This window comes from Aspergillus nomiae (assembly GCF_001204775.2).
Source record: "Aspergillus nomiae NRRL 13137 chromosome Unknown contig00149, whole genome shotgun sequence".
NCBI classification, from domain to species: domain Eukaryota; kingdom Fungi; phylum Ascomycota; class Eurotiomycetes; order Eurotiales; family Aspergillaceae; genus Aspergillus; species Aspergillus nomiae.
Genome location: NW_015378204.1, coordinates 2,036 through 16,352, shown reverse-complemented (window position 1 = coordinate 16,352; position 14,317 = coordinate 2,036). Strand labels below are relative to the sequence as shown.

At 48.5% G+C, this 14,317-nt stretch overlaps 4 protein-coding genes across 4 annotated transcripts; 2 read left to right on the top strand and 2 right to left on the bottom strand.

Annotated features, from left to right (window-relative positions):
• Positions 1–1,290: 1,290 nt before the first annotated feature.
• ANOM_006497 (aminoglycoside phosphotransferase family protein) lies at positions 1,291–2,169 on the top strand (the record flags this gene model as incomplete). The annotated part of the gene is made up of 1 exon (XM_015551753.1): positions 1,291–2,169. The coding sequence occupies one exon, from the start codon at positions 1,291–1,293 to the stop codon at positions 2,167–2,169; it is 879 nt and encodes a 292-aa protein (XP_015406526.1).
• A 670-nt stretch (positions 2,170–2,839) lies between these two features.
• On the bottom strand, positions 2,840–3,700 carry ANOM_006496 (class II fructose-bisphosphate aldolase; the record flags this gene model as incomplete). Its single annotated transcript, XM_015551752.1, has 1 exon — positions 2,840–3,700. One exon carries the CDS (start codon positions 3,698–3,700, stop codon positions 2,840–2,842), a length of 861 nt encoding a protein of 286 aa, XP_015406525.1.
• A 271-nt stretch (positions 3,701–3,971) lies between these two features.
• Positions 3,972–5,426, bottom strand: ANOM_006495 (NAD(P)-dependent oxidoreductase; the record flags this gene model as incomplete). The annotated part of the gene is made up of 3 exons (XM_015551751.1): positions 3,972–4,532; positions 4,595–5,088; positions 5,171–5,426. 3 exons carry the CDS (start codon positions 5,424–5,426, stop codon positions 3,972–3,974), a joined length of 1,311 nt encoding a protein of 436 aa, XP_015406535.1.
• Positions 5,427–6,493: 1,067 nt separating this feature from the next.
• Positions 6,494–11,744, top strand: ANOM_006494 (uncharacterized protein; the record flags this gene model as incomplete). The annotated part of the gene is made up of 5 exons (XM_015551750.1): positions 6,494–6,624; positions 6,705–9,657; positions 9,708–9,816; positions 9,864–10,007; positions 10,372–11,744. 5 exons carry the CDS (start codon positions 6,494–6,496, stop codon positions 11,742–11,744), a joined length of 4,710 nt encoding a protein of 1,569 aa, XP_015406527.1.
• Between the last annotated feature and the right edge of the window lie 2,573 nt (positions 11,745–14,317).

The window sequence follows — 14,317 nt, the reverse complement described above, 5'->3', positions numbered from 1 at the left end:
CCAATGCCATAACCCCCCTTATGAAATTAGGGTCGTATTAAAGGCCACCAACAATAACGAGATCAACGAGACTCCACTGACATAATTTCTCGAAAAGGTCCAGACCGTTTCCGCAGAGGTCTCTTCAACACGACTTCATATCTAACCAAGTAAGATCTAACACCACACGAACTAGCGGTCAGGCGATAAGTGAGACAACCTGACCTTTCCTACTTCGTATAGTATGAAGCCAAACGACTACCCAAGCGAAGCTAAAGAGGAAAGAGAAAAGACCGATCGCGGCGATCTCGGACTGAGTTAGGGTATCAAACGATCATGTGGATCCCTGTGGAGCGGTTAACTTCCAGATCGTGAGTGGAATCTTCCTATTATAGCATTCGTACAAGGGAATGATCTACAGACATATCCAATCCTTTCGCACCCTGTCATAGTAAATCCAGTTTAGTTTGCAATATCAAGCCACGTACCGGAGTATTCTAACCCCCCATTGTCACGGTCGGTTATAAAAACCATTCAAAGGAACGTCTCAGAGAAATTCCACTGAACCAAACCACAACAATTCAGACATAATGGCTTTAATCGAAGTAACAGCGTACGCACTTTCCCCCACCTTTTAATCACCATTATTCGCTAAATTTGCGTTAATGTTCAGTACCGATCGTTCGGGGAGAAAGGTTCACGTTAAATGCGATTCAGAAATCACAATCGGTGACTTGAAGAAACTTATACAAGACCAGACTGGGGTTGACCATAGCAAGGTATATTCTACCCACTATAGGAGGTATAGGCAAAGGGAAAAAGGAATACTGATGTGTACTTTAGATCCAACTTAAGAAGTGGTATACTATTTATAAGGATCACATAACACTTAGTGATTATGAGATCAATGATGGGATGTCTCTGGAGATGTATTAGATTGAATGAGAGTGGCTAGGTCTGGCTGACTCGCCGGAAGGTATACGCGGTGGCGGCATGTACAAATGCAAGGAGGGCACTATCCAATGGGGTCGGGAAAATACCGTGGTAGAGTTCCTTCTGTTGGATCTGTTGTAGCTAGCTATATATCTATAAGAGTCAGACCTCACAGTACAAGCAACTTAATGATGACTATTTCACGGTCACTCCAACATCTTCTAGGGTTGTCTTACAGCCGGTCGGCATGTCGAAAACCCGTGACCACTCAATGCTGACAAACAGGTTAGTTATGGATCTTTCTCTCTTACTAAATAATCCTTAATTTATAGAGCTTGCCATCCTCTGCTCCATTCAGTGAAACGTTGCCCTCCAACCATGCCATTCTCTCTTCCTTATTATCGGGATGCTGGTCAATTACCAGGGCCTCTTCCTGATCAGAATGAGATTGAACAGGCAACACAAACCCTCCCCGAGAGATCAGATTATGGCAGGCGCCTCGTCGTAATCAGAGACAAATATGTTGTGAAATATGGCCCGCTTGTGAATGAAAACGAGGGATATGCTCTACTTTTTGTTGAAAAACGGCTCAATATCCCAGCCCCACGACTTTACGCTATGTACCGCGATCAGGACACCCTATACATCGTCATGGAATATATCCCCAGTATTTCTCTAGGTATGGCGTGGCCCTCGCTCACTGAGGTAAATAAACATTCAATTGTTGGACAATTGCGATGCATCTTCGATCAAATGAGAGAGCTACCATCGCTCGGATTTTACGGCAGTGTCAACGGAGGACCCGTTCCCCATAGATATTTCTGGTCCCGTCAAAACGACCCTGCTGTTACCGGCCCGTTTCAGGCGGAGGAAGAATTCGGAAAAGCTATCGCACTTCGCTCAAAAGCTGTATGGAGCGAGTCAAATGTTAACAACTTTCTCTCCGACTATCTCGCTCGCCACCTCCCAGTAGCACTTCACAACCATCCGCCTATGTTCACCCACGGAGATCTTTACAGAGAGAATGTTCTTGTCAGAAAGGTCGTTAATCCTATCACAAATGAAGAAGAGTATGAAGTAGCTGCTCTTGTGGACTGGGAAACTGCTGGATGGTATCCTTCGTACTGGGAATACGCTCATATCTTTCCCCTATTGCAATGGGTTGACGACTGGCCGGCATATCTTGAGAAGATTCTTGACCCGTTGCCGCTCGAGGGCGCCATGATGCGGCTTGTCTTTAATCACCTGGAGTTCTGATATGAGATAATACCCTGTTGATCCTGAGGCCTTTATCCGGTCACAGTGAAGGGTCTGATCGCTTGGTCTCGGTAGTATTCCGACCTAGAGCTGGGTAGATGGGGGTTTGATTATGGTCCAAACAGGGCTGATTTGATTTGCTTTAGATGGTTGGCGTCCTTAGCACAAGCTTAAAGTTAGAGCCTGATCTGGGTGAACCCTCTGTTAGTGCTAATGCGGTTAAATGGACCCCGAGCCGAGTGGACAACCGAACCTAGTGGCGTCGGCCATCGGCCGATGTGCGATCTATAACCGGCTCAACGAAAGGTGGAATGATGGATGCGGTATTTGGGACCTTAAGCTCGCACGTCGTGCGTGAGAAGTCTCGCTCTGTTTGTACGGAGTAGCCGAGGTAACAAAAAGAGAGCTCTACCGACAGAGACTGGAGCCTCCAGTCAGTGATCGCAAAGCTTTGTGTTCTTAGATCTCCTGTATACTAGGTTCTGGGGATAGATTATGGCGTCTGAGACTTAGGTCCCTTCCTATCAACAAGGCAATTGCATGACTAGACTTTTAATGTACCCCTAGCGGGCTCATAGTATCCTTTTTAGTCAACTGAGAAGGGAAGAGAACGAAAAGAGCTTCAAGTACCCGACGATATCTTTTGCTATCTATGCTTTTACAAACAAAATCAGGGGTATCTCCCAGTCGACTTCAGCATATCCATGCACCTCTCTACAGCCTTCTGCATCTCATTCGTAGCTTCCTCCAGCAGAGCCGTCAACGGCACCCTCCCAGCCTTCTCCCTCTGTACACGCACGTACTCATTATTTAGCACCTTGTTAATATTGATCTTGGAGACACCGCACTCGATGCACTTGGAAAAGATCTCCTCCGTAAACGGATCAGCTCCATGCAGCACCAACCGGACCTTATCTCCAACCGTATCATGAATGCGCTGCAATCGGTCATACTCCAACTGAATGCCACGGGGCCCATACTCGCCATGGACATTGCCAAACGCAGGCGCCAGCCAATCAATCCCCGTATCCACAAACTCAATACTCTCCTCCGGTGTGGTCAACAATCCTTCCAAGTCTGCTGTGTCCGCGACTCCGTCCTCTCCGCCCTCGATCCGTCCGGGCTCCGCTTCTGTCGCAATCCCCCGTTCATGGCAATACGCGACTAGCTCCTTCGTGAGAGCGAGGTTCTCCTCCTTCTCGTAATGTGACATGTCAACCATGATACTATCGAATCCGCCCAGGTCTGCCGCATAACGGATAATCTCCGGCGTCTGCGCGTGATCCATGTGCACGGTGATCGGCACGGACGCCTTGCGCGCGGCCTCGGCGGCGGCGTGTACGAGGAGTCCGTCGGCGTAGTGGACAGCCCATGGGAAGAGGAGGATCATCGCTGGCGAGCGCTTCGCTTCGGCGGCGCGGACAGTGGCTAGAATGCCCTCGAGGTTGTAGCAGCACATTGCGGGGACGCCATAGTGGTTTGAGGCGGCGTGGTTGAGGATATCGAGGGCGCGATTGTTGGAGAGAGACATCTTGAATGGCTTGTGTTTGTGTCCCCAGTTCAAGATAGATCAGTTACAGTCAGGAAAGTGATTACCAGAGACCAGATAGTGGAACAATGGGATTATTATATGTATTGTCGCAGAGCATATGAAAGTCGACGCGATGGTGAACCCCCACTCGCGCCGATCTCCGACCCCCGGAGTTCCTCCGACTGACGTCAGGGTGCCTGTGCCTGAATTGCGAACTCGTATATCCATAACATAATCTAAACTCGGTATCTCGTGAAAACTAACGCTTTAATTACTCCTTTCCAAATACTTTGATCACGCTAGTCGCGCCCTCGGCTCCCAACCCAGCCCTCCGAGCAGTGAAAAGCACATTCAGTGCTGCATTGCCTAAATGCAATGGACAATGCAGATCCCTAGCTTGTTGTACCACCGCCTCTAGTCTTGTGATGGCCTCGTCAACTGTTTGTGATCCGGCGGGTGCTTCCTCGCCGATCTGTCCCTTGATCATTTCCAGACCTTTCGTGTTAAACATCTTGCTGCCGCCCGCGGCGGCGCTGACAAGGTCGTAGAACTGCGCGAGATCGACCTTGAGGTATCGTGCAAAGGCAACGGCTTCCGCAGCAGCGACCAGGTTGACGCCGCGCATCAGGTCTAGGACCAGCTGCAGCGCAGCGCTCTTATCTTCCGCGGATGCCGTTACAGAAGCAATAGGAGTGGTAAAGTACTGGCGCACCATGGCCGAGTCATCTTTCGGTCCATATCCCTGTAGTAAAGCAGAGATGTAGATCTGTTCAGCGGTGGTACAGAGGGGAATGGGGAACCGGTGTTGACGGGCAGAGGTCGTGATAATACCCTGTACAATCGTCAGCATTGTCCCTAATACTCAACATCCCCAGTGCTGAAATGAGCACTTACCGCATCCTTCAAGATAATAGTCAAGGCACTAGCACCAGGATTCCAGTCCTCCTCCACCATGCGCGGAAACCGATTCTCGTGCATCCACGTCCACGCATCAGATCCAATTATCTTATCCGCTGTCTGGCGCGCATCCAGACCCAGTTGCGCCGCCAGTCCCATGGCTTCGCTGGCCCCGAGTATGTGGATAGCTGCCAGAACCTGATGTACCATCTTCATGTTACTTCCGGCTCCAATGCCCCCGGGCACAAGGTACAGTTTACTCGGCGCGGACATGGTCTGCAGCAAGTCGCGACCGCTTTCAAGTGCCTCGTCTGCACCGCCTGCCATGATGGAGAGCGTTCCGTCCGCGGCGCGTTTGGCACCGCCCGAGACGGGGCTGTCGATGAAGAGGATATCGCCGCGGCCGCGCGATTGCAGTTCTGCCGCGACGGACTGGGCGTATGAGGCGGAGACGGTGGAACAAAGGAGGAGGGTGGCATTTTGGGGGAGGTCTAGATTGCATCGTTAGTTCTTCACGAAACGCTGTTTGATAACATAGAGACACTATCTCAAGAGTGGCAAAGGAATGAATACATTTTACAATGCCTTCCTCGTCGAATAAGACCGATTGCACCTGGGGCGCAGATGCAACCATGCACACGTAGAATGACTTTCCCTCTGCAGACTCCCGCAGTGATGCTGCAGGAATACCTCCGGCTGCTTGGAATCGTTGTACCGAGGCAGGGAATACGTCAAAGCCGTGGACAGGGTAGCCTTCGTGGACAAGGTGAGTGGCCATGCCGAAGCCCATGGCTCCTAGGCCCACGAAGCCAATGGTAGGTTTGGACATGATGGCTGTGAGTGAAGAGTAGATATTCCTGAGTTATTCAATCGTCTTTGTGAGAATACTCGTAGCTTACATGGGATTCATAGCGGTTAATAAAGAGAGACAACTCAATCGGGACTCGGGAGACGATTTCAGGGCCGAAGACGTCAAGTGGGATGTTCGTGTGGGTGTCGGAGTTGCGCCGATGTCTCTATTCCATCGCGACTTTTGGCTAAATTCGAGGAATATACCCGGTGCGATCGCCATCGTGTTCTTAGGATTGTGGCTTTGTTGTTTCACAGCCTCTTTCTAACGCTGAATAAGGGATTTAATACATTCATGCGCATACCATCCATTATTTAATGGAACTGGAACCTCACGATGGTCGGTATCTCTACCACGCACTCATATTGAGCCTTCTCGTCTATAGCGGTACAATGCATCGCTCCTCCAGGTTGCGGGCTTCACAATGTCCATGTGATCTGGACGCTTTCACTTTCCTCTGGTAGAGGCAAAATATCGATATGCCTCCAGATCGTTCATCTTCAGGAGATCCGCTAGATCCTTGAGGCTGCAAAGCCTATTAACCACATGCCGAACCATTCTTCACTGTCAAAGGATATATCCTCACATATGTTTCTGAAACGTGTTCATAGACTTCTTCCAGGACTATCACACGAAAGAGGACATGTTCCAGTGCATATTTGGCTCAAAATCCGGTTCTATGCTGTAGAGATAACATGTTAACGCGGGATATGATCGGCAGTTGCCTCCGCGTAATGAGGACTCCGGATTGCATGATGAGCGTATTAGATTGCATGGTTTCCCCTGTGATCTGAAAACCTGGATCATGTCCTGGCTTAGGACTCCATTTAATGTGCCTGGATTCATTCATCGGGGAGGTTTCATTTGTCCATTACGACACAACTACTGCCGGCACGACGGGCCGCCAATAACCAGGCAGAAATGCGCGGTGGGGAGCCTTAGCCATGGTCCAGGTTCCGAGCTGTCGAGCTCAACCACAACCTCGCCACTTCCAACCTTTCAACTTATGTGACACACACATTTCTTTTTCTTTTTCTACCACCACAATGTTCGCTCCACTTCTTGTTGTTTACACACTCCCATGCTCTGGCTCGGTTCCTCGCGATGATGTCCGCCAGAGACTCTTCGCCTCATCTCCCACGGCGGGGGAAACATGCGCGGCGCAACGAGCTTTTTCGTGAGAGAGAAGCGCACCAGTATGACCATGCTCACCAAACATTGTTCGGAGCACTCATCTGACCTTGTGAATTGCTATAGGTACCTACCACCCCATAATGGCTCGTCCGAAAAAGCTTCATCATCAGATATCCTAACCAATCTTGCTCAGCTGACTGCACTGCAAGTGGGTGCCGATCGTGTCGTTATCTCTCTATGCGACCGCAAGGCCCAGTATGTCTTGGCCGAGACGCCATCAATCACTCGCAACAAGCGCGATTGGCATCGTGACAATGCCGCGCCGTGTCATCACGCTTTACATGCATTCATCGAAGACAACAGAGATTGGTTTTTGGTTACAGACCTTGCGCCGGATCCGCGATTTGATGCCTACTGGTCAACACTCTCCCGGAATCGCTCCTATTTTGCAGTCCCGGTCCGCACTCCAGCTCGCGTCGTCATTGGGATTATCGAGTTATATGGGAGCGCCAAAGGCAATGAAGTAGATGACAAACAGCTTCGGCTTCTCCAAGGTCGGGCGGGTACTACGCTGGAGCATCTGGCTACATTGCGGACAATGCGTGAAGAGCATCGAGGAGAGAGAATGATCAAGGCGTTAGGCGCCTTTATGGGAGGGAAATCGGATATCGAAGAATGGTTGGCCTCCAGCCATCCTGGGCGGCAACCTCCCGTCTTTGAATCGTCTAGATCACTTGACCCTGTGACTTCCATCCATTTTGCCAACAGTCAGAAGATGCTGGATATACCTCCGTCCCATATTCCACAAACCGAACTGGGCATCCCATTACGCGGTTGTCAAAATTCCTATCGCTCCCGATCGCCCCCACGCAGAGCACGGAGAGAGTCTCTGACTTCTGAAGACACATATTCAGTTCTTCACAGGGCATCGACTTTGATTCGACAGGCCCTGGATGTGGATGGCGTTGCATTTTTGGATATCAGTGCGTTCAATAAGGAGCGTCATGGTCTCTCATTCAAAGCGTCGAGCAATTCACGGTCCCGATCCCCGGATATAGTCGAGGACGAACATTCGGCGGGCCATGTGTTGGGGTGTTCTACAGTTCAGGGTGAGAATCAGGATATAAACGTTTCGATATCACTTTTGGGAACTTTAGTCCAACGGTATGGAAGAGGTGGTATCTTTCATCTTGATGAGGACACGTTTTCACCTTTGAGCGACGAGTATTCGTCGGACATCGACGGGTCCTGCTCGTCGCTAGAAGATATGGCGTCGAGTTACTATGGCATTGACATGCGTCAGATCGCTCGAACATTCTCCGAGGCGACCAGTATTGCATTTTTTCCTCTTTGGGATTTTCAGCAAAATAAGTGGTTTGCGGGTTGTTTTGCCTGGACAAAAGACTCTAAGCGTCTCTTCGCTGAGTCCACAGATCTAACGTATCTTGCAGCGTTCAATAACAGCGTCATGGCAGAAGTTTCCCGCCTCGATCTGCGAGCTGCGGATCGCGAGAAGGCTGATTTTATCTCGTCAGTGTCACATGAGTGGCGATCTCCCCTACATGGAATACTCACTATGCTTGATCTTCTTCAAGAGACCAAGTTGTCGAATGTCCAGCAGTCCTTGATTGACATAACCATGAACTGTGGCAAAACTCTCCTTGATACGGTCAATCATGTATTAGATTATGCCAAAATAAATAGCCTTCTTGGATCAACGACGCTCAATCGGTCGCTAGATAATGCTGAAACACCTCAAGCATCCCAGTTTAATGCTCCTGCTCTAATCGATCAGGTGAATATGGCTACCTTGGTCGAAGAGGTAGCTGGAGCGCTTCTCGCCAGTCAAGATTATATGGGACGTAATGCGGAGGCCCTTTTCTCTCCCACAAAACAAACGGCCGACCGGCCATTTCGCGAGTCAAAAATACCCAATTCCGTTCCTAGGGCGATTTTTGCGATCGTGGATATTGAATGTCGAGAAGGCTGGGAATGCCGTGCCTCTGCTGGTGCCTGGCGGCGGATTGTGCTGAATCTCCTTGGCAACGCCCTGAAGTTCACGCCATCAGGGTTTGTTCAGGTAAAGCTTCGACATGACACGGTGAAGGTTGGACACGAGAGCCTGCCGGCTATTCTCCTCCAAATAAGCGATTCGGGACGGGGAATCTCACCCGACTTTTCCTTCTCAAACCTCTACACGCCATTTCAACAGGAAGATTCTCTCTCGCCAGGCATTGGTGTTGGACTCAATGTAGTCTATCGTATCGTACATTCGATGGGTGGCCTGATAGACCTAACGAGTGAACCTAATCGAGGAACGGTGGTCAGCGTCCTTCTACCTATAACCCCAACCTCGCGACCGTCATCACCCTCCATTCCGTATCGGGAACTACGTGAGAAATTGCGAGGGAAAACAATCTCCCTGTTCCCCAATAGCTCAAAATATGGAGACCTGAAGATAGCCCCAGAGATCTTTCGTACAATGTTGCTCAGCATGGAAAGGATGATCACCCAATGGTTTGGGGTGCGTGTTCTTACGCCTAGGGAGCGGGACCACGAACATCCGGACATTTTCATAATTACTGAGCATGAATACCGCCATGGCGAAGCTAAAGAAAGCGCAGCCACTTATTCTAGGAAGTCGAAAGCCCGGAAAAATCCAAAAACGTCGTTTCCCAAGATTGTGCTCTGCACGCATGCCCATAGTTGGTTCAATGAGCGCCGGGACCCCCAGGAGCCAGTGGTGTTTCTTCAGCAACCGATTTCCCCTAAGACTTTAGCTTCTGCTTTCACCAGCTGTATTGAACAAAGGATTCAGTTGCGTGATGCAGGTATTGACACAGTGCATGAAGCAAACACAGTCACCCTTGAAGATATGTGCCAGCGCCAGCTGCAAATTACCACGTCTATATCACGAGAAGATGAAAAGCAAGATCAGGAGGAGTCGGATGAAAAAAACTTGTTTGTCGATAAACGAGAACCCACAAATAGCCAGGGCTCCATATCGCTCAATGAGAAGGACCCAACGAATCAATGCAAGGTTCTGCTTGTCGAAGACAATGACTTGAACCTCAAGGTATGAACACCATAATGCCCTGTGCACTACCTTGTTGACCGTCAGACCAGATTCTACAAACTACTATGAAAAAAGCCGGGTTTGCTTATGAAAGTGCTGTAAACGGGCTTGAAGCAGTACAGAAAGCTGAAAGCGAGACCTTTCGAGCCATTATCATGGGTAAGATAGCACTCTTCCGCCTTGTAGCTCACTTATTAACTGGTCAGATCTCTCCATGCCGGTCATGGATGGTGTAACCGCCTCGCAGAAAATACGCGAGTATGAAAAGAATAACTCATTGCGCCCGGTGACAATCATCGCGTTGACTGCAGTCGATACCCCGGCCATGAAGAGAGATGCAATGAGGAGTGGTATCGATCTCTTTCTCACCAAGCCAGCTAATATGAATCGGCTAAAAGAGATAATATCTTCCCTGACAATCTGAGTTTTTCTCGACGGTTCATAGCTCAAAGTCCGAGTAATGTGATGCACCAGTTGTACCTGGTTGGGCATTCCATAATCAAACGCCAAAAATATTAACCCAGGCCTTTTTGTGGTCCTTCGCACAATCTATACAAGTGCATTGAGACTTGGCTAAAACCCGACCCCTCGGATCCACCTGGGTATCCACAATCGCGACTATGAAATATTATTGGTCATGAGCTATTATGATTCATAATTAATCATCCCCCGCGTCTTCAGCGGCGTTGGATTTATATATCGCGATAGTAACAGGCAGTTCTTTGGAAGCACTAACATCGTGCATCATGGATGCCTTACCTGTCAAGCTGGACTTCCTGGGTCAGCTACCTGCCCTCAAGCTCTACACACAGATTTGCCTTTGCTTTCCTTTCGATGTCTCATCTCACTACGAGATAGTCCAGACCCTGCAGAAAGGCCTCGAAACTCTGTCCATCAACTTCCCGTGGGTAGCAGGTCAGATAGTCAGTGAAGGCAGCAGCCATGGCAATTCTGGCACGTTTAAGATCAAAGCACTTGGGAAGACTCCGCCACTGGTCGTGAAAGACTTTCGTCATGATGCCAACGTACCGACCATGGATGACTTGAGACACGCCAATTTTCCCTTTCGGATGTTAGACGAGAACATCATTGCTCCTCGAAAAACTTTGCCAAGCCCTGATGAAGATGCTATCTCACCAGCCTTTCTTGTCCAAGCTACTTTCATTCACGGTGGCTTAATCCTCACTCTGGTTGGCCATCATAACACAATGGACATGACTGGTCAGGGGCAGGTTATCCACCTGCTCTCGAAAGCGTGCCGTGGAGACACATATACAGATTTAGAGCTAGAGTCCGGGAACCTGGTGGAAGGTCACCTGGTCCCCCTTCTAGATGGCTCGTATGGACCCGGGCCAGAACTCGACCGTCAAATAATCAGGCCGGGACCTCAGCAACCATCTACGCCTCCCCCAAAGTCTACCTGGTCATATTTTTCGTTCGACAAAACCTCGCTCGCTAGACTGAAATTGCTTGCTGAACAGTCGAAGACCTCTGAATTCATATCGACAGATGATGCACTAAGCGCCTTCGTTTGGCAATCGGTGCTTCGCGCCCGCCTGAAGCGGCTCTCACCGTCTCATAGCACAACGTTTGGTCGTGCTGTTGACGTGCGGAAATACTTTGGCATCCCCCCTACATACGCTGGTCTCATGCAAAACATGGTATACCACACCGATACAATGCAAGGCTTACTTGACAAACCTCTAGGCGTCATTGCCTCACAACTCAGAACGGCAATAGACCCGCAGACGTCTTCTTTACGATCTCACACCCGCGCGCTGGCAACATACATTGAGCATGCGTTGGACAAATCGTGCATCTCCTTTGGAGCCAGTTTTAATCCGTCGACAGATATTATGATTAGCTCGTGGGCAAGTGTGAACTGCTATGATTTGGATTTCGGATTCGGCCTTGGAACACCAGAGGCTGTGCGAAGACCCCAGTTCACTCCGGTTGAAGGTTTGATTTATTTCATGCCCAAGAGGCCCGATGGCGAGATTTCTGTTGCTGTCTCATTGAGGGAGGAAGATATGGCGCGGTTAGCGGCCGATGAAGAGTTTAAGAAGTTTGGCGAATACGTTCATTAGACGATAAACCTAGAGATTACTATACAGGTGCATGAGCATTGCATCAGTTACTAATGGCAAAGACACTTATGGTCTTCTGTTTGTGTGAATGGGCCGTCTATCCTGAACATAACGTGACCTTCTAACCATAACCTATATTATTCTTTAAAGGCGGGCTGTGCTAATTTCAGCCTTACACAATGTCTACTTTAGCCGAAATAAATCCAACCAAAATAATAGAGTCAGGAACAAGCAGAAATGAGGGATCTGAACGTTTCCAGAAGTCGACTGCCGAAAAGCACCTTTTACACATTTGGTATAGGAAAGGTAACAGTGCTCGAAACTCAATTCCAATTCCCCAGTATCAGTAGTAATAGTCCAAAATACTTCCGTCATCACTCTCACTCTCCAAGAACCCATTTGACAGAGACAAAAGTGCCTCCTTCACCACGATTGAAAACACCCTCTTCACATGTACGAGGTCAAGACGGCCACACCGCCTTCCTATATAATATTCTGCCTAGCTCAGTGATAATTCCCCGACCGTGGAAACGATTTTCGCTACTTGCATACTGCGACATGAATAACTCTGCGAAAAAGACCTATCTATATCTCAAAATCTGGTAGATTGTCCTTTGTATAACAATATATTTGTGTGTCTTTTTATTTAGATAAATAATCGCTTTTGACGAAGTAATAGGCATTGAAGTTTCATCGTCAGGAAGATACACAATCCGATAGCCTGTCTCACGGAGTGTATAAAACTAGGGTTTAAGCCCTTACTTCTGGACCGATATAGTATAGTGCGGTTTTGGTCTGATTTTGAGAGGACTTTGTATGTGCATGGACGATCGGAGTTATATCAAATATGACGGATACATAATGAGATATAGTGTAATGTATGGAAAGAAGGCTAGGTACGCGATGATATACTGGAAAGATGGGTTACTTCAAGGTTCTTCTGGAAGATGAGGTTGGAAGGAGGTAATATATATATATCTCATGGCACATATTTCAAGATATGGAATTCTTATTCTTCTGTTATACACCATATAGCAATACACCCTTGGATGAATGAGATGAAACCAAGGGAATCTAGGACGAAATACTACGACTTTTGGACAAAAGCCCTATTAGAATATCTCGTGCCTGTGTATAGTATCAAGCGCTCAAACGTCTTTCGGGGTAGCCACACACAAAGATGGCCTTCGTGTCAGGAAGACGTATAGATAGATACGGATATTGTTCCATAGGAATGGTATCGCTATGATGATGCCCATTAAGAACTAGAGTCATATACTGGAAACAAAGGAACTGATGATCCGCTCCCGATCCGCTCCCGATTGACATCCATATCTGATATCCATGGCTGCCAGACGGAGATGGTATGGGACTGTCCTTCCAATTTCAATCTAGCCGAAATTAGTATGACCTGGCAGGCTAGCAAAGCATTCTTTATGGCGTGAAGAGCAGTACAAAATGAGGCCAAGCTGAAGTACAACATCTGGCAACTTTTGTGGATTTGGTCTTGGATAGTGCATGAGACCTACATTACCGGTCTCATCAAAAATAAATCATGATGTAGGTACAACGAAGAGATGCCCCGCTCTGGGTGAGGGGCTCAAAGGCTGTTCTAGAATAGTAGTAGATCCCCCTGAGTATCGTGGGTGCCTGCAGATGTCATTCTTGGTGAGTCAGGAAGTGAAAGTTTGGGTACTGCAGCCGAGACCGAAAGAGGGTAGCCTGGGTCTTCGGATGTCACGCCAATGAGCCCGGAAGCTATGGTGATACTGGTAACTGAACAAGTAATTAAGGAAGCGACGCGGCCCGAGTATCTCTTTCTGTGGGCGGAACACTGGGTTTACCAAAAGAAAGCTAGCAGGCCGACTTGACATCGCACCGTCAAGTCCAGAGAAACAGCGGTATTTTATTATCCTGCACATCCAGGTGATGAACATCCTTGCTGAAGATATAATTTGTACTGGAACATAACCAACCGAGAGGTATTAAAGTATTACCTGGGCTAATCGTGCATGAAGGCAAGAGGGCTCATTGGCCGCACAGTCGCTGAACATAACAAATGTCTCACAGCCTTTCAAGGATCAGAGTTTTTGCACAGCATGGATAATACAATTTATTTTCCTTTCCTGGCGAATAGATGGATTTTATGAAAACAGAACTTTGGAGCGCGTAGCCGCGCGTTAAACAGCTTCAACCATCGAGGTGGATAGCTGATTGTGCTAGATCTGCCTATGTTAGTAGGCTGCGGCGTATTCCATACCGAGTAGCTGTATCCCAGCTTCAAACGTTAACGGCCGTCAGACCTATATACGATATTGAGCTATCTAGAAGCTCGGTCATTAAAGCAAAGGAAGGAGAAAAATAGCTTGAAGTACTGGAGACCCAGGCAACTCGGTCTCTATGACCCTGCAACTGGAAAGGCAGTGGCTGACAGGGCGCCGGGCAATGTACTAGTAATATTAAGCTGTAATATAGGAAACAGATCGTAGGGTCTGATAGGCTTGCAGCTCGGCGTGGTAAGGAAAAAAGTCAACTTGGTCCGGAAATCGAAATGGAATGGAGCACTATCGGCC